At 35.8% G+C, this 20,363-nt stretch overlaps 1 protein-coding gene across 2 annotated transcripts in view; it reads right to left on the bottom strand.

Moving 5' to 3' along the window:
* The window catches only part of POU6F2 (POU class 6 homeobox 2), a 405,681-nt gene that overhangs the window by 174,571 nt on the left and 210,747 nt on the right, over window positions 1-20,363 (bottom strand). For both annotated transcript variants that reach the window (XM_026674834.2, XM_026674833.2), the window contains exon 4: window positions 7,414-7,715. In XM_026674834.2, coding sequence (XP_026530619.1) covers window positions 7,414-7,715 — 302 coding nt within the window. The remainder of the gene's footprint in view (window positions 1-7,413; window positions 7,716-20,363) is intronic.

Below are 20,363 nucleotides of genomic sequence, written 5' to 3'. Positions count from 1 at the left end.
CTTTGCTAATGCTTTCACAATGCTTCCATTTCCCAGTTCTATTCCTTCTATTTTTTCCATTTTTCCTTGTTGCATGGATAGTATAGTACATTTTTCAAGTCCAAAGTTCATTCTGATGTCATTGCCGAACAGTTGAACAGTATTGAGTATTGATTCAAGTTCAGTGGCGCTTTTCACATATATTTTTAAGTCATTCGTGTATAGTAGATGGTTTATCTTGCCATGTTGGCTTGAGATTTGATAGCCCAGTTTTGTGTTTCATAGGATTATTGTCAGTGGAATTAATGTGATGTTGAACAATAGTGGCAAAAGTGAAAGTAGTGGTGAAACCCTTGGAAGATTCCTCATCTGATGTTGACTTCACCAATGTTCCCCCCATTTGCTGTTAGAACTGTTTTCCATTTTTGCATATTTGCTTTCAAAAATGTAAAAATACTTTGGCTGATTCCAAAGTTTTTCAGACAGGCGTTAATCCAGCTGTGGGGTAATGTGTCAAATGCCTTCTTGTAATATATCCATGCCATATTTAAATTTGTTTTTCTTTGTTTTGAATTTTTAGTACCATTTTGTCAATGAGCAGCTGATCTTTTGTTCCTCTTGATTTCCTTTTTGTTCCACTGGGAACAAACTGTTTTCCATCAAATGATTGAATACTGAATTTGCCAGTACTCTTGTAAAAAGTTTGAACGTTGTTGGCAGACAAGTAATTGGGTGATAGTTGCTTGGTTCTGTGCCCTTTTCTGGATCTTTCATTATCAACTATGTTTAGCCAGCTGTTAACCATTCTTTGCTTGTCGCATTTTTAAGCATTTCATCAAATTGAGTGGCCATGTGGTGATGGAGGCTGGTCAGGTATTTTACCCAGTATCCATGCAGTTCATCCAGGCCAGGAGCGCTCCATTTCTTGACCTTCTTTACCTGTTGTACAACCATATCAGTTGTTATTACAATATTCTCCATTTTGTTTCGTGTTGTTTGTTTTTGAATATCTTTGATCCAGGAGGCAGTTTTATCGTGTTCCACTGGGTTTCCCACAGTTCTTTCCAAAAGTTCAAAGTTTTTTCTTTACATGGGTAAGCATTAGTATGGACTCGACTTTCATCAAGTGAGTGGTAGAAGAGGTGTTGGTATCTTCTAAACTGGACATTTTCACGATATTGTTTTTTTCATCCTTTGTATCTTTCGATTTTCTTTGCTGTTGCTATTACATGCTGTTTTAGTTCTTCCATAATTTCTGTTATTGTTTTTTCCTCCAGATCACATTTTTTCTGTAAAATATTTTTCAGCTTTTTATTCTTTAGTTTTCTTTCTTTCAAGTATTTCAAATTGCCTACATCTCCTCATAGTTTTTTAATTTTATTTTCAAGTCAAATTTTCCACTTTGGTGTTCCAGTGGGTTTCTTTTTTGGCATTTATAACCCAATTGTGCCATTATAACAACAGCTGTGCTGTACATTAGTTGGTTTGTTTCACGTAGTGTGCTGGATGGGATGGAAGTTAAAATGTTGTTCACAGCATTTTGTAGATCTTTCACTCGTTTACTATGTACTTCGCAAATGGTAGGCAGTCTTTTTCTTTCTGTGTTTTCTTTGATGTGGTTTTCAATCTTTTCTTTCAGCATTTTGTCTAGGTCACTTAGCTCTACACTTTTGAATTGTTACACAGGAAAATCTTCATCCTGTATGTTGGTTTCTTCCACTGGTTGGTCAGTTTGTTCAGGTTTTGAACTGTTTCTTCAGCCTATTCATCATTCAGCCTGTTGTTTTCTTTCTAGTCAATGTTTCTAGATGTTGCATTTCCACATCTGAAAATTTTATTATGGATGATGAAACATTTTTGATCCATTGGTCCTTGTTCAGTTACATCACTTTCGGGGTGTTTTTCCTTCCAAAGTTCATCATTTTTAAAAAAAATCCTCGGGCTGTTGGTTCTGCCTGATGGTAACATTTGATGATATCTTGATTTTCTTTGGTTGTCCAAGTTTTGTGCTTTTTTTCCAGTCACTTTACAGTTGTATGCCCTGGTTCCCCAGCAGTAGCAACTGAGCCCTGTAGCCCAATATTTTGACAGATGTCCAGGAGCCATAGCATCTAACATGGTCATTGTTGACCTGGGCAATGACTGATCCGATATGGAATTTTATTGATTTCTTCTCATCATTGGTGATGGTAGGTGCCTGGGTTGGTTCATGGTGGCTAAACCACTACCAATCCCAAAACCAGCAATCCCATAATTATAGCCGATAGCCTGATAGCCATCGAGGCCCAGCCATGAGATTAATAATAGTAATAATTGTTAGGAATATAAGTCATCTAACAGGTATTTGGGTTGGAAATATATAAACCAGGGTAGACATTTTAATACTGTCTCTTTAAGAGAATCATAAAAGTGTAATTGGGTGTGGTTTCTCAAACGGCCATAAGATGGAGCCAGAAACCTGGGTTGTTTAGTCTTAGTCTTAGTCTCAGAAGAAGTCTCAGTGAGTCTCTGTTTCCTTCTGTTGAAGAGTATTGCCATTCCTCCATTTTTCTTCTAATTGACTGTTATTCATGGATTTGATGTAAGTCTGTTACTGAACTGTTTTTGATACTGGACTTTGTTATTAGATTATCCCTGGATTGAAAACTGACTGATTTAACCTGTGAATGACTTTGGACTGTGTTTGAACTTTGCTTAAAAGTTTTTGGAAGTAAAAACCTATATTTACTGTACAGTGTATCTGTGTGCTGTGTGTGTATTATTCAAACACTACTCTCAAATACATCTCCTTGTATGCGCTCATTCTCCTAACGGGGAATTACAATAATAATAATAATAATAATAATAATAATAATAATAATAATAATAATAATAATAATAATAATAATAATAAAAACTGATCCAGACAATACACTGTTTATTAAGCATTTATGTATTTTTAAATACATAAATAAATAAAGTTCCAAAAAGAAAAGAGAAGAAGTCATGGCTGCTCCATCACTGGAGGTTTTTTAAGAAGAGAGAAGACAGTCACTTGTCTGAAATGGTATACATTCTCCTGCTTGAGAAGAGGGCTGGACTAGAAGACCTCCAATGTCCCTTCCAGCTCTATTCTATTCTATTCTATTCTATTCTATTCTATTCTATTCTATTCTATTCCATTCCATTCCATTCCATTCCATTCCATTCCATTCCATTCCATTCTATTCTATTCTATTAACTGACTGATAGTGATTTTGTTAATGCTGATTGTTTCAAGTAGTTTGGTTCTGCAACCCAACAGGACACACACAGACTTCAGAGGATAATTACAACTGCAGAAAAAACAATTACTATCAACCTGCCTTTAATTGAGGACCTATATACTGCACGAGTCAAAAAGAGGGCTGTGAAAATACTTACAGACCCCTCACATCCCAGACACAAACTCCATAAACCAACTCCTTCCCTCAAAATGACGCTATAGAGCAGTGCACACCAGAGCAACTAGACACAAGAACAGTTTTTCCCTGAATGCCATCACTCTGCTAAACAAATAATTTCCTCAACATTGTCCAACTATTTACAAAGTTTGCACTACTATTACTATTAATCTTCTCATCATTCCTTATCACCCATCCCCTCCCACTTGTGACTGTATGACTGTAACTTTTTCACTTGTATCCTTATGATTTGTGTGGATTGTTTCCTAGTATAATATGATTGCTTATTGTACTCTATGACTATCATTTAATGTTGTACCTCATGATTCTGACTCTTGATGAATGTATCATTTCTTTTATCTATACTGAGAGCATTTGCACCAAGACAAATTCCTTGTGTGTCCAATCACACTTGGCAAATAAAATAATTCTAATTCTAATTCTAGTGCTCCAGTTGTTTGGAGATTGCACCCAAGATGTCTGCTAGGGTTACTATTACCTTTGTTTTTCTTTTGCTCCAGTCATTCTATTTCTATTTTCAGGTCTTTATTATTTATGGACTATCTGCAATTAAGTCAAAGTAACATAACCAAAGAAGATCTAAGTATATAGGAATTCTAAGTAGGGTGGTGGGTTGTTTTTGTTTTGTTTTTTGTAAAATTTATGTTCAGGTCCAATAAATTTAATATTTGCACAATTAATATTGTTTTTATAGTTATGCTTTCAAAATGTTGGAATCTAGGGACTGCCAAGACTAGTTTCTGTTTTCTCAGAAAGATTTTGGAAGTGGTTTGTCATCGGCTTTTTACTAGGACTTAGTGTGTCTAGGCCAAGGTTACCTAGTTGGCTTTGTGCCTAAAACTAAGTCTCCAGGCTATATTCTGGTATCTTAAGCATACATTGTCTGTCATTACAAACACACACACACACACACTCACACACACAAAACCTATGATACATATGCTAGTTCTTTGAGTTTGAATAAGACATACTTTTGTGCAGTTCATCTGCGGACATGAGGATGTGTCTATAGTTTCAGTCTAGAGATCAAGAATCTAGCACAACGAGGACATTGACTCCATTAATGTAGTAACTGTGAGTGTTGTTCTGCAGCATTGGTCACCAGTCTTCAGGTTACATCTTGATGCCTTAAGTACTACACCAACCTGGCGGTAGTTATATACAAACACAGATGCTTACATGCATATGATAAAGACAATACATAACTAGGGGAAACCCCAGCTACTGATGTTCTGCAAGACAATTTTAATGTATTTTTATGAGCAATTAAAAATAGTCTGCAGTAATGTTATCTGCATTCTTGGGCACAATGTCAAGAAGAACAATTTTGTTAAGAGGATGATGGAACATTTTGTAATTTCTGTAATAATGATTCAGATTTAAATACACTACTATGCAAAAGGAAAGTGATTAATTCATAAAAAGTAGTCTTAGGAGTTCAAGGTCTTAAAACTGATTGTTAGCCACTAATGTGTGTACTTCTTCAGTCAACTTCAAAATTTATTTCTCCATAGTCAGATTTCAAGCTACTTCCTTATCCCTGAAACTTCACCCAATAGTAGGCATTCACTATTGGTGGCAAATATCTGAGTAATGCAATTGAATGATAGAAAATTCTTGTATATATCGGTAAATGAAACTTTTTCAATTTCCTCTTCTATCAAAGGAATACATCTAAACTTATCCACTGGTCAGGATGAAAACAGTTTTGCTTGTTATTGTATTATATGATATGTAGAAATCAGCTGGTAAAACTTGTCATGACATTGACATAATCATCACCAAGGGATAATTTATTATCAAAGAGATAATGAAAGGAATCTTGAAAAAGCTGATATTCTAAATAACCAGAATGCTAAATTCTACCTTTCACTTGAATTTGTACTTTCTTTCTTTTCTCATCTAATGAGAAAATTATTGTTTCTTTGGAAACAATTTTCCTTTCAAGCATAATAGGGGTTTAATTCTGCTAAAAATGTGTATCAGCACTGTTCCACCAAATACATCTGGAACCTGTAGATTAATCAAAGTGTTTACTTAGAGCCAAAGAATAATCAGTAAAATGATTAACATGTACATACACTACACTAGATCCACAACATTTACCACTAAGTTTACTTTATATGCAGGTTAAATGATAACCCTAAATTGCATTATAGGGGGATACAATCAAGATCAAGTGAGGTACTAATACCATTCTATAAAGCCTTAGTAAGACCACACCTAGAGTACTGCATCCAGTTTTGGTCACCACAATATAAAAAAAGATGTTGAGACTCTAGAAAAAGTACAGAGAAGAGCAACCAGGATGTTTAGGGGACTGGAAACTAAAACATATGAAGAACATATGAAGAACAGTTACAGGAACTGGGCAGGGCTAGTCTAGTGAAGAGAAGGACCAGGGGAAACATGATAGCAGTCTTTCAATATTTGAGGGGCTGCCACAGAGAGGAAGGGGTCAAGCTATTTTCTAAAGTGCCTGTAGGCCAGACAAGGAATAATGGGTGGCAATTGAACAAGGAGAGATTTAACCTGGAAATAAGGAGAAATTTTCTAACAGTGAGAACAATCAACCAATGGAACAGCTTGCTCTCAGAAGTTGTGGGACCATCATCACTTGAGACTTTTAAGAAGAGATTGGACTGCCATTTGTCAGAAATGGTGTAGGGTCTTCTGCTTGAGCGGGGGATTGAACTAGATGACCTACAATGTCCCTTCCAACTCTGATTATCTGTTATCTGTTAAATTTAATGAATTAGAGGCATCTATGAATATTTAATGCCCTCCAATCCAATAGTCAGGAATTCAGGAAATTGTAATCAAACATTTTTTGGAAAGTAAAAAAATCATCCAGTCACAACTCCCTATTTAGGTATCTCTGATTGGCTTTTTGTCTAACATTCATTACATTGGGTTTATTTGTTGAGAACATAAAAGAGACATTTGGCAAAGTGTGGAGTAGGATTTTCCAGATGTTATTTACCCTCCTCATCTCCAGGCAATGTATCTGTTTTTAAAAATATCAAAACGGCTAAGTGTTACTATTGTTTATGTTTAATCTGGAATACTTCTGTAGTTCTGAATGCTAATGCATTTTTTTTCTCCTTTAGTATATTACTTCATTTTTCAAGCAGGTATAAATAAGAATGTAGCACTTAAACCTCTGGAACAATAAGAACAAATAAGAAATGAAGCAGTTGATATAATTGATAAAGATCAATTTGTTGGAGAAAGAAATGGGTCTTCTTCCCTCCAATTTGCATTTTGACCACAAGGAAAATATAAATTATTTAGATGGTGATGGGCACCAGAGTTTCTTAAAATCAAATAGAGCAAACTTGAAGAAAAATGACATTCCTTAAGTTTTCATCAAACCCATTTCTACCCTGTGCTTTTTAACCTATCATTTCATTTATTATAACAGTCCACATTAAGTCCACTATGAAGATAAAATTAGAAGGGAGGGGAAAGAAATAATAATTTCTATTCTTGGCCCTCTGAAGGAAGGACAGTTTAACATGAAACAGATGAATGAAAACTAGTAGTTCCTGGACTGACAATAGTTCTCCTTTTCTTTTTCCAGTTCCACATTCCATCTGCTGGAGAGAAACACTTACCATCCCTACTTCAAATGTGAAATATGCTGGGATGAAAGTCCAAAGACTGTTGTGAAATCAAAATATGAATGCATGTATATGTGCATGGGGAGCATATAAACATCTTAAAAATCTGAAAATGCTAAAGATGATTAAATAATAGTTGTCATAGCAGTCACTTATTTAAGAAAAAAATGAGTAATTCAGAGTTTTGGACATAATATGCTGACCACAATACTTACATTATGCAAAACAAAATCAGGCCACACTTAAAAATGGTAGAAATCATTCACTACCACCATTGAAAAGTGGTAGAAACCATTCAAATGAAAGACAGATGAGATAAACAATGGTGGATAAAGTAAGAGACAACAAGCAGATCATCTAATTCTTACCTGAAGGGGGTTTGAGGATGTGAGTGAAGAGGGAAGACCATGACCTCCAGGTAGGTTGGTCTTTGTGGGGGAGCTTGAAGTTTGGTGAGCTGGAGCTGGTGGATTTTGATTCTGAAGCTGTTGCTGTGATGGTGGTGGAGGAGGTGGTGGGTGTTGCTGTTGAGGCAGTTGTGGCTGTGTTGGTTGCTGCTGGGATTGACTAGCTTGTCCCTGTGCTTGCTGGCTAATTTGGCTCTGTTGCTGTTGCTGGAATTGTTGAAGATGTTGGAGCTGCTGGAGTTGGGAATTCAGGGATGAGGTAGCTATAAGTGATTTAAAAAAATCAAGCTGGAGTTACAAATGATTCTTCACAATGTTATAAATGACAACAGCTATTTCTGGTATATATATATATATATATATATATATATATATATATATATATATATATATATATATATATATATATAACATATGAAATGGTCAAGGACAGGAAACACTGAAGAAAACTGGAACAAAGATGGATGGATACTGGTTGAGACTAGATTCAAGAAAATGTGAAAGGGAAGTGTAAGTGAGTTTATATGTCAAATAAATATATTTTGCTTAATTATGAACAAATCACAAAGAGGTTATCACATTTCATGTCAATTCATATAGCTGCATTCATGAATAAGTCAATTATAAAGGCTCCCATATGCTAAACCAAAGCTAAATGACTACTGCTTCATATATAAATTCATTTTAGTTGGTCTTTCAAGATAATTAAGACTATGCGCTTCTCTACAATTGCCAAATAGCAAGTTAAAATTTGAAGTTAATTCTAGCTTGTTTTAAATACACACAGCTAAAAATCACTATCACTTGGCTCCAGTTTCTCATTAGCTAAATGGAAATACCAGCATTACACACCAATGTTTAACCATACATGTTATGAATCTTTAAATGTTTTCAAATAAATATCTGACAACCACAAATAAGAAAATAAATTCCTGTGAGTCTCATGGCACAAATGGATATGATGAAATAGTTTACATTTGCTACAGATATTTTACAGCTATCATATTCTATGTAGTGGTGCACAATATAAAAAAATATAAAATAAAATAAGATTGATAGTTAATCTAGGCACTGCTTGAAGGTTCTAAATATATATGATATTATCAAAGGAATTAAGTTGTATTCCAGACTAAAATAGATTAAGATAAAGATTTTAACAAAGCACTAGAATTCAGAAGTGCCAAAAAGTAAGCCTTACATTAATTTGGTGCCCAATGTAAGGTCTTGCCTCTCTAATCTTCCCAAGAAAGCAGGATTCTTGAAACTGAATTTGTTCCAAAAGGAGCTTTTATTGAAAGGTTTGTGAGAACATGAGATCTGGCAAGAACTGAAGCTTCTCACTTAAAACCAGCAATTTAAAGCAATGCTAACCAAACCCCTCCCACACTACACCATTGCAGGGAAACAGAAACAAACACTTCATACAGATCACTCCATTCCTCCCTTCTTCCTCCCACCAAAATGCCAGCATCCCTGTAGAAATATCTGGGGCCTGACATGCCGCCCCCTTAGAAAAATGGTAAGCCCACCTGAAAGAAAACCAAAAGAGGGAAGGGGAGACAAAGAAAACATAAAATCAATGAGGTTTGTCAGGGTACAATTGATGAAATATATATACTAATTTAGGGGCATGCATATGTTTTTTGTGAACCCATTCATTGTGTGAGAACTGGAGGTGTTTCTAAGCCACCAGATAGACGGAATTTCCTAGAGTCTAGAATTTTCTGAACCTCAAAACGTTGTTCCTATTCTACCATAATAGGGGCGGAATAGGGACAGTAACCAGATGAAAATCAGAAATTACTTCAGGCTTCAATAAGCTTTAATGGAAAATGGGGTAATGACTTAGGGAGTTGTATTTCCACTGTGACAGGGTTAATAATATGAACTATGGGGGAAAGGACCCAACTTTTGAGACTGCTGGAAAGATTTTAGAAACTTGGTGGAAAGGTAAACTTTGTCCCCACTTTATAAGATTTAGATTCTGTTCATTACTTGTCTGCTTGTGCTTTATAGGCAGCCGTGGCTTTGTAGACCACTGGCCAAATGGTTGGAAATACAAATGGTTTGTTTGGGTGTTTTAATAAAAGTTCAGCCAAAAAGATTTTTTTCAGTTTTTCAAATGCTGCTTGGCAGTCCATAGTCCAGTTCAGTGGTTGGCTATGTTTTGGTTTATCTACCCCCTTGGTTTTTAACAGATTTGTAATCAGCAATGCTATTTGGGCAAAAGAGGGGATAAACTGCCTATAAAAGTTAGCAAACCCCTGAAAGCTCTGCAATTGTTGGCGAGTACGGGGAAGTTTCCACTTGAGGTCTGCTCTGACTTTTTCAGGGTCCATTTCCACCCACTGGTGAGAGATTCTATAACCTAGGTAATCTATCTTATCTTGGTGAAAATCACATTTAGAGAGTTTGGCAAACAACTTAGCCGCACTTAATTTCTTCAAAACCTCCTGCACCAATTTAACATGTTGAGTCTTAGTTTCAGTATAAATGAATATATCATCAAGATAAACCAAAACTCCCTTATACAAGTGCTCATGCAGCACCTCATTAATTAACTGCATGAAAACAGCGGGAGTCCGAATGGCAAAACCTTGAACTGAAAACATCCTAATGGACAATTAAACACTGTTTTCCATTCATCCCTCTCCTGGATCCTGATCTGGTAATAAGCCTCCCACAAGTCTAGCTTAGAATAAATTTTCCCCTTCACCAGATGGGCCAGCATGTCCTTCATTAAGGGTAGGAGATAAAGATTTTCCTTGCAAATAGCATTTAAATTCCTATAATCCACATATAAACATAACAAGCCGTCCTTCTCCCAGAACAAAATGGGGACGGCCACCTTGGGTCTCATGGGTTTGACGAACCTATGCTCAAGGTTTTTGCCTATGAATTGCCACAAATCATCCAGTTCCCAGGGAGTCATAGTGTAAAGTTTTGGCTTAGGCTTAGGATCTGGACTGGATATTTTTTTTTCTGGGAGTTTACAAAAGAAGAGTTGGACAGAGTTGACATGGATAATGCTGGAAATAATTTGAGTCAATTTCCTAGAAAGTGGCTATAAAGAGATAACGTTGGAGACAAAATGGCTCTTCTTCTTGCCACTGATGGAGCATTTTGTAAATTGAAATAAGATACCAGGGAGACACCTACTGATCAAAGATGTTATATAACTGCAAAACTGTGGAAGAGAGAAATAATTCCTCTTTGTGATACTAGCTCTGTTGGTTACTCCCTCTTTGCTTTGGGCTTTTGGAGAATTTATATGTTATATTTTGGTTGATTAGTAGGGGATTACAAACAAGAAGGACAAAAGCTAAAGCTAAAGACAGCCAGTTCCTGGGGAAATATACTAAAAGCTATAGATCACAAAGGCACCTAATGTACTAAAAAGGAAATATTCTTTTTGGACAGATAAAATGGAACATCAGAGATAAGCCCTCTTGAACTGAACCATAATTTACGCTTTCCTTGTTGGGAACTATTGTTGGTATTAATAGTATAATTATCATCATCATAATTATTATTAGTAGCAGTATTGTTATTACTGTGATTATTATTATTGTTATTATTAGTATTACCCCTATCTTTATCATTATTGCTATTACTATTAACTCTCCTGCTAACTATATGTAAGACAACATAGGCTACAAAAGAAGTCATTTAAAGGGAAGGTTGAAGCGAGGTTAGACTGACACATTTTGGTTTATATTGATAGCTCAATTGTGATTGAGTAGGAAAACCACAAATTGGGGAAACTATTCATTTCATTATCATAACAAAAGAAGAGAGGAGTGATGCTATATATTAGGGAATCAATTCAGGCTAAGCAAATTTACAATGACGAGGAGGGAAGAATCTTGATTGTGGAAATAATACTAAACAAAAAATGGGTTTTATTAGTTGCAATTTATGCACCAAATGGGGGACACAAACAATTGTACCAAAAACTACATAATATTATACATGATATAGAGCAGTGGTAGTCAACCTGGTCCCTACTGCCCACTAGTGGGCGTTCCAGCTCTCATGGTGGGCAGTAGGGGTTTTGTCCCCTACTTTATAAAACACCATTACTGTGAAACCGGTGGGCAGTTAGAGAAAATTTTACTACTAACAGAGATACAAAAGTGGGCGGTAGGTATAAAAAGTTTGACCCCTGATATAGAGTGTGACAATCTTTGCATTTTAGGAGACTTTGATGAAATAATAGATAAAAATTAGATTACAAAAGTAACAAAATAAAGAAGGGAATTAGAAGAATATTACCCAGAACCTTCTTCAAAATGGTAGAAGAGCTAAATTTACAGGATATATGGAGAGAGAGGAACTAGGGGAGGAATCAATACACAAATACTATTCTAACAGTCACCAATCCTGGTCTAGAATCAACATGGTATGGATGTCGATGGAATTAAATTCTGATGTAAATGAAGTAGAAATAGTTGCAAATTTCTGGCAGATCATAACCCAATGAGAATTAGCTGGAAAGTACAAAAGAAAAGTATAAGATGGACTTTAAACTGATTAGTTTTAAATGATGGAGAATTTAGACAGATGATGAAAAAACAAATGGGATTCTTTTTTAAAGAAAATAGGAAAGAAGACACATTCTTACAAAACCTATGGGATACAGCAGAAGCATATATGAGGGGAGTTGCTTTATCGTATATGGCAAAGAAAAATAAAAGGAAGAATCAATGACAAAAATATTTAGATGAAAAATACAGAAGACTCGAGGTAGAATTACAAAAGGAACCACAAAAAATAAATCTAAAACAGGAAACACAAATTGAACATTCTCAAAAAAGAAGATTTGGCACAACACATAAAGAGAATGAATCAAAACTTTTTTGAGAATGCAAACAAGCCAGGGAGGTGGTTAGCCTATAAACTGAAAAGGCATAAAGAAGAAAAGCGGATAAATAAACTGCAAGATGAAGATGGAATTTATGTCACCAAAGTGAGGAAAAAAAGAACATAATTCAGGATTTTTACATGAAACTATGCAATTACAATGAACGCTACACAGAAGAAAAAGCATTACAGTGTTTAGGAAAAGTCGATTTGCCTAAAGTTCCAGAAGAAATTAAAATCATGCTAAATGAGGAAATAAGAATGCCAGAACTAATAGAGGCAATTAAAAAACAAAAGAATAACAAAACTCCAGGCCCAGATGGGTTACCGACAGAAATATATAAAGAACTACAAGATACCTTAGGCCAAACATTATGAGAGATATATAATGCAGTCCTAATGGAAGCGAAGGTATAGGGTTTTCTGCCTAAGCAGGGGGTTGGACTAGAAGATCTCCAAGGTCCTTTCCAACTCTGCTATTCTATTCTATTCTAAATATTGGAACAGTGCTATTTTATTGTGAGTTGGACTAAGGAGAAATTTCCTAAGGGTGAGACCAATCAAGTTGGCCACGCTCACCCAGTCATTAGGGCAGAGAACCAATTGTTAAATTATTTGAATCCCATCACTGATGAAGAGGCAGGACAGTCAGAATAGTGAAACAGCTCTTTACTGGTACATAGAAGTGAATTGGCTGTCGGACAGCTCAGCCACTGAGATTCCTTGAATTTCCCACCTGTCCTGTGAACCAATCACTTTAAACTTGGTTCCTCCTGCCAGGATGGCAGACTAGAGGGAAACCTTCAACTCAAGGTTTCCCTCCTAATTATCATATTCACCACATACTATTTCCCATTTTCTTTTTCTTTTTTAAATATATTTTTGTTAAGTTTCTTTTGTTACATCATAAAACATCATGGTATCAACAACCTTCTTGGCATCTATACAGGTTTTTGGTTTAAATATCATAATACATTATATTACATTTGTCTACTACTGATTAACTATAATTACTATTCTTATATCTTTATATAATTTACAAAATTTTGTTTTACTTTCTTAAGGATTGTTTCAATTAAAATTTTGGTCTCACTTCTTAGTTCTGTTTGTTAGCCATTTATACCAATTATTCCAAATTGAAAAGAATTCAGAGTCATCTTTTTCTTTCAATTTCATTGTTAGCATATTCTTTTCTGATTTGCTTAATCAGATTAATATAATTGTCCTCTTTTAGTGATGAGCATCTGGGTGATATCCAAATTCCCAGGTATTTCACCTTTTTTACTATTTGCAGTCCCATTATATTTTCTAATTCTACTTTCTGTTTTGTTATACAGTTTTTGACTATCATTTTAGTTTTAGTTTTATTTATTTTAAGTCCTGCCACTTCCCCAAATTTTTCTATTTGTTGCAACAATATTGGTCCCAAATTCATAGGATCTTCCACAATAAATACCAAATCATCGGCAAATGCCTGAACTTTATATTCCTCATTTCTAATTTTAATTCCATGAATCTCTGGATTTTGTCTGGTTGCAGCTAGCAACACTTCTAAAGACAAGATAAATAACAGAGTCTCACTCCTTTTGCAATTTCAAAATCTTCAGTGCAATCTCCATTTAATAATACACTTGCTTTTTGATTTGAGTATATTTCTTGTTTTTTCTATATTAGTACCAAAATTCAACTTTTTAATTTGATATAACATGAATTTCCAGTTAAGATTATCAAATGCTTTTTGCACATCTAAGAAAATTAAGGCTGCCTGTTTCTGGGTGAGCTTTGTAGTATTCAATCAAATTTAGTACTGTCCTAATATTGTTTTTGATTTGTCTATTTGGCAGGAAACCATTCCAGTCTGTATGTATAAGTTCTCTCAAAATTGGTTTCATTCTCTCTGCCAATATTGTCATGAATATCTTATAATCCATATTTAGTAACGAGATTGGCCTATAGTTTGTAATTAGTTGTTGATCAGTGCCATCTTTTGCAATTAAGGAAATGTATGCCTCGGACCAGGACCTCGGAAGTCTAGCTTGCGTTAATGCCTCATTATATAGTTCCAGTAATATTGGTTCAAATATTTCAGATAAATTTTTATATAGTTCGCCTGGTAGACCATCCGGACCTGGTGTTTTATTATTTTTTTGTTTTTGTATCGCCTTTTGTAACTCTGTTAGTGTAATTTCTTTATTTAGTATTTCTCTGTTTACTTCTGAGATTGGGCTCAGACCGTTTCCCTCCAAGTAGTATCTGATGTTTTCTTCCACAACTTCTTCTTGCTTATAAAGCTCACCAAAATACCTTTGTGCAATTCTCTTTTTCTCCTCCATCTGATAATACACTGTCCCTTCCTCATGCTTAAGTCGCTAAATTAATCTTTTCTCTTTTTAATTTATGGGACAATCACCTTCCTGGTTTATTTGCTGATTCAAAGAAATTATGTTTAAGAGTTTTTAAGTTATGTGCATTTTCCTCAATATCTATCAAATTTAGTTCATGTCTAATCTATTTCTTTCTTAGCTTCCATATTTTTGGGGTCTTTTTGGAGCTCATATTCAAAAATTTTAATCCTTTCTTGTAATTCATTCTGTTTCTTCCATTTTCTTTATTTTTCTTAGCTATATAGGCTATTGATATGCCTCTCACAAGGCCTTTGTAGTGTCCCATAAATTTTGTAAACTAGTATGTTGTTTTAAATTAACCTTAAAGAATATTTCTAACTCATTTTTAATTCTTAAAATATATTCTTTTTCTTTTGTTATTTGTGAATTTAATATCCATCTCCTTTTCCTTTTATTATGTCCTTTCCATGTAATTTTAACTGGGCTATGATCGGCTCATATTTTGGGCATTATCTCTACTTCACTAATATCTTTCTCAACTGCCCCATTGATCCATACCATATCGATTCTGGACCATGACTTTTGTGGACTAGAATAAAACGTAAATTTATTCTCATTTGGATTCCTCTTCCTCCATACGTCTTCCAAATTGGTCTCTTGGGCTAAGTCCAAATTTTTTTTTGGTAGAATTCTCTTTTTTTTCTTCCTAATCCCTTCCATACTAATATATATATTTTTTAACATCAACAATGGCATTAAAGTCCCCTATCAAGCAAATATTTTCTTCACCTACACTAATTATTTTATCATATAGTCTCTTATAAAACTTCTGGTTATCGTTAGGGGCATATATCCCCACCATTAGTAATTGTTTTTGATGTAAATTAATTTGTATCATTAAAATTCTGTCTTGTTCATCTGCATATATATTTTTTTGCGTTTATCCCTTTTTTTTACATAAATTGCTACCCCCCTTTTCTTTTGATATGCCAATGCTGTAACTTAGGATATTCTAGATATTTTTATGTTGTTTTTGGATATGTACCTCCTGCAGGCATATAATGTCAACATTTTGTTTAGTTAGTTTAGTTAATATTTGTTTCCTCTTGATCTGGGAGTTTAATCCATTGATATTTATTGAGAGTAATTTAATCTCTTCTTCCATTATTAATTCTGAGTCTACCTAAATCTTCTGTTGATTCTTGCTTCTCTTCTCTTTCTCTTAGTCCTTCTCTCCTTGGGTATTCTCTCTCTTCTTTGCCTCTCTCTTCTTGGTCCGTTTCCTATATTCCCTGTTGTTGATCTTCTTGTTGGTCCTCCTGACTTTTGCTTTCTGACTCTTCTTTGCTACTCTCCTCTTCCTCTGTTTCTATCAACTGATCGTAAAGTTCTTGCACCTTTTCAATACTGTCAATTTTTACTCTTCTTTCTTGCCACGTCACCAGCATTCCTTCAGGGACCAGCCATCGGAACCAGATGTTTCGTTTATTCAGGAGTATCGCCAGAGATCTGTAGTCCTTCCTCAACTCTCTTACCTGCCTCGGGATTTGTTTCAAGGTCGTGATCTCTTTTTCTTTATACACCATTGGCTTGTCCTTTGTGATTCTATATACAATATCTCTTACATTTTTTCTGGCGAACTTGATATGGACCTCTCTAGGCAGCTTGTTTCATCTGGCATAGTTTGTGTGGATTCAGTAGACCTCATTCAATTCTTTCACTATTTCCTGTTGGTCCCTTTGCAATGCTCCTGCTATTAAGTGGGACATTATAGCTCCCAGATCTTCGTCTTTGGATTCCAATACATTTTGGAACCTCAAATAGAATGCTGCACATTCCATTTTCAGATGGAAAATTGAATCTTCTAAATCTCTGTTCATCTCTATTACTTTTCTATCCACCCCTTCCAGTCTCTTATCTGTTTGTTCAGCTTTAGTTTCTATATTCTTTATTCTTTGTTCATTCTTCTCCAATGTCTGTTGGATCGTTCCCATCTTCTCCTCTAGATTTTGAATCTTACCCTTCATTTCTCCCATTTCGGTCTTCATATCTGTATGGTTGTCTCCTGAATAGATGTTAATGTTGCTTGCATCATCTGCATGTTGGCCGTGTTGTTTGTATTTTCCATGTTCAGCATTCCTTCTATTGTTTTTTGGCCTGCTGGAGATGCAATAGACACTAATGAACCAGACATCATTTTTTTCCCTTTCAAGGTTGTTGTTGTAGTACTGGTCATATTCCTAACTTTGTTGCAGATGTCTTCCCACTTTATCATTCACTATTTGATTTTCCTTTTTTTATTAATTCTATTCAGTAGTTTTCCTTAGAATATAAATATCTTTTCACCTCTCCAACTTATTGTTAGGAATGATAGTCACCTAACAGTTGTGTTGGCAATATATAAACCAGGATAGTTAATTTAATACTGTATCTTTAAGAGAATGCTGTCATTGGGACTTCTGGTTTGCAAGGCTTCAGCGGTGGCAGGAATCCACGATTGTGCGCAGTTCCTGCTGCGCTCGCCACTGGAGTGCCCCCGATCCAGCTGGATTTGGGGGTTAATAGTTACCCCATAGAGGTAACTGAAGATAGGGGAGACCCATCAGGGGTCTGGGGGAATCGCAACCCCCCTCCTCAGCTGGCTTAACTCCCTTTTCCGAAAGCGGTGGAGCGGCGATCAGCAATGGCTGCCACAAAGAAGCTTTCATCCGGACAAGAATGTGCAGGAGGAAGCTGAAGAAAGTGAAAGTTTTTGGCTGAACCGGGATAACAAGTAACATTTAAATACCCTGGAATTTTAATTTCATTAAAGATACATTGTTCCCAAAGAAGATCGGAAAAAGCGGCGGATGAAAGTTAAAAGGGAAAGTTTGTTTTTTCTCATTCTCCTTTCTTACAGTGATAGCAGATGGAAATCGGAAAAACCCATTTTGGCACCAGCAGATAATTAAATTTGAAAATTAAAGCCAAGGGGACATTAAAGATTTCTGAACATTGGAATTAAAAAAAAATATTTTTTTGCTATAAGTGGGAAGGGAGAGGAAAAGAATTAATATCAAGATTTTGCTGGAGGAGGCTGCTTGGAACTTATGAGACCAGAGTTAAATTGTAACAAGACTTCTAAAAGATATACTTTGGAACTTTGCAATTGAACTGTACCCCAGGAAGAGAAAATATAAAAAGAAGAAAGTGCTAAATGAAACAGTTTGTGTCTATTTGGATTGCTTGGTGATTTTGGGACCTTTGGAAATTATTATTTGAAACATTAAAAACATTTGGGTTTTTAAAAAAAATTTCACAATGGCATTTCTTGTTGATGAACTGAAAATGGAATTTAAAAAGCTAAAAGAAGAGGAACAAGATGGGAAGGGCTCTTCTGGATCTGTTTTTCATTTCTTAGAAATGGCGATTTCTACCTATCAGAAATTACAAGAACAAGAAGGTTGGGATGAAGAAGAAGAAGCCATCTTTAATGAACAAACAACTTTAGCTGGGGAAGAAAAGGGAAAGAGGGGAAAGAGAATGAAGAATTTAAGACTTAAAAAAACAACCAAAAAAGGGAAAAATAAGGTGAAAAATTGATACAATGTCAGAAAGCAACAGAAAAGAGGAATACAGAAGAGGGTGGAGATTAAGAGGGTGGAGATCAAGAGACAGGGGGGGTAAAAAGGCTAGATTGGAGAAGAAAGGAAGGGGAAAAGGGAAGAGAAGTTACAAAGGTTTGAAACAAGATGTAAAGAAACAGGATTTATTCAGAGATAATGGGTAAAAATATAATTAAAAAAGAGATTCTGCAAAAGTACATAAGACTGTATTGTTGTATTTGTATTTGAAATAATGTTAGAAAACTGGAACATTATATGATTATAAAATGGGATAAAATATTAAAAGGAATGTGTAAAATGCTTAAGATTTAATGATAGAGTTTAATTTGCTATGGATTATTGTTTTAATTATATTATAAACTTATTATTTTCCTATTTTAAAATATATTACGTAGCTTTAGAATGTACTAAGCAGAATCAGAATGAAAATTATATATTATTTTAAGTGTTAAATTTAGGGGAAAGATATAAAGGCGTCATACTTCAATCAGTGATTACAGGAGAAATTTTGTGTTAATGAGAAAAGATAATAGATAATTGAAATAGAACAGACAAAAGATACAAGCATAATGATTTAAATTGAGATGAAATAAAATAGAATTGAGAGTGAAAAGAGGGGAGAAGCTATATAGAAAATGTAGAATGGTAAATAAGATATGAAATGGTATATAAAGTGAGCATGAATTTGATTTATGTCTGTACAAAAAGATGTAACCCGGGACTAAGCCACTTTCCAAAAAGAAGTTTTATGTTTCTCATGTTTTGTGTTTTGTTTGTGTATGTTTATTTATTGAAAATTAATAAAATTTTAATAAAAAAATAAAATAAAAATAAAGGGAACACTTAAACAACACAATGTAACTCCAAGTCAATCACACTTCTGTGAAATCAAACTGTCCACTTAGGTAGCAACACTGATTGACAATCAATTTCACATGCTGTTGTGCAAATGGAATAGACAACAGGTGGAAAGCATAGGCAGTTAGCAAGACATCCCCAAAAAAGGAGTGGTTCTGCAGGTGGTGACCACAGACCACTTCTCAGTTCCTATGCTTTCTGGCTGATGGTTTGGTCACTTTTGAATGCTGGCAGTGCTTTCACTCTAGTGGTAGCATGAGACGGAGTCTACAACCCACACATTTGGCTCAGGTAGTGCAGCTCATTCAGGATGGAACATCAACGCGAGCTGTGGCAAGAAGGTTTGCTATGTCTGTCAGCGTAGTGTCCAGAGCATGGAGGCGCTACCAGGAGACAGGCCAGTACATCAGGAGACATGGAGGAGGCCACAGGAGGGCAACAACCCAGCATCAGGACGGCTACCTCTGCCTTTGTGCAAGGAGGGACAGGAGGAGCACTGCCAGAGCCCTGAAAAATGATGTCCAGCGGGCCACCAATGTGCATGTGGCTGCTCAAACAGTGAGAAACAGACTCCATGAGGGTGGTATGAGGGTCCGACATCCACAGGTGAGGGTTATGCTTACAGCCCAACACCGTGAAAGACATTTGGCATTTGCCAGAGAACACCAAGATTGGCAAATTCACCACTGGCGCCCTGTGCTCTTCACAGATGAAAACAGGTTCACACTGAGCACATGTGACAGACATGACAGGGTCTGGATATGCCGTGGAGAACGGTCTGCTGCCTGCAACATCCTCCAGCATGATCGGTTTGGCAGTGAGTCAGTAATGGTGTGTGGTGGCATTTCTTTAGGGGGCCACACAGCCCTCCATGTGCTCACCAGAGGTAGCCTGACTACCGAGATGAGATCCTCAGACCCCTTGTGAGACCATATGCTGGTGCGGTTGGCCCTGGGTTCCTCCTAATGCACAACAATGCTAGACCTCATGTGGCTAGAGTGTGTCAGCAGTTCCTGCAAGACGAAGGCATTGATGCTATGGACTGGCCCGCCCGTTCCCTAGACCTGAATCCAACTGAGCATATCTTGGACATCATGTCTTGCTCATTCCACCAATGCCACATTGCACCACAGACTGTCCAGGAGTTGGGGAATGTTTTAGTTCAGGTGTGGGAGGAGATCCCTCAGGAGACCATCCGCCACCTCATCAGGAGCATGCCCAGGCATTGTAGGGAGGTCAT

Source organism: Notechis scutatus, chromosome Z (assembly GCF_049901735.1).
Source record: "Notechis scutatus isolate UNSWTSFEM ecotype Mainland chromosome Z, rNotScu1.2, whole genome shotgun sequence".
NCBI lineage: Eukaryota > Metazoa > Chordata > Lepidosauria > Squamata > Elapidae > Notechis > Notechis scutatus.
The sequence above is the reverse complement of the archived record's forward strand: the minus strand, read 5'-3'. Positions and strand labels throughout refer to the sequence as shown.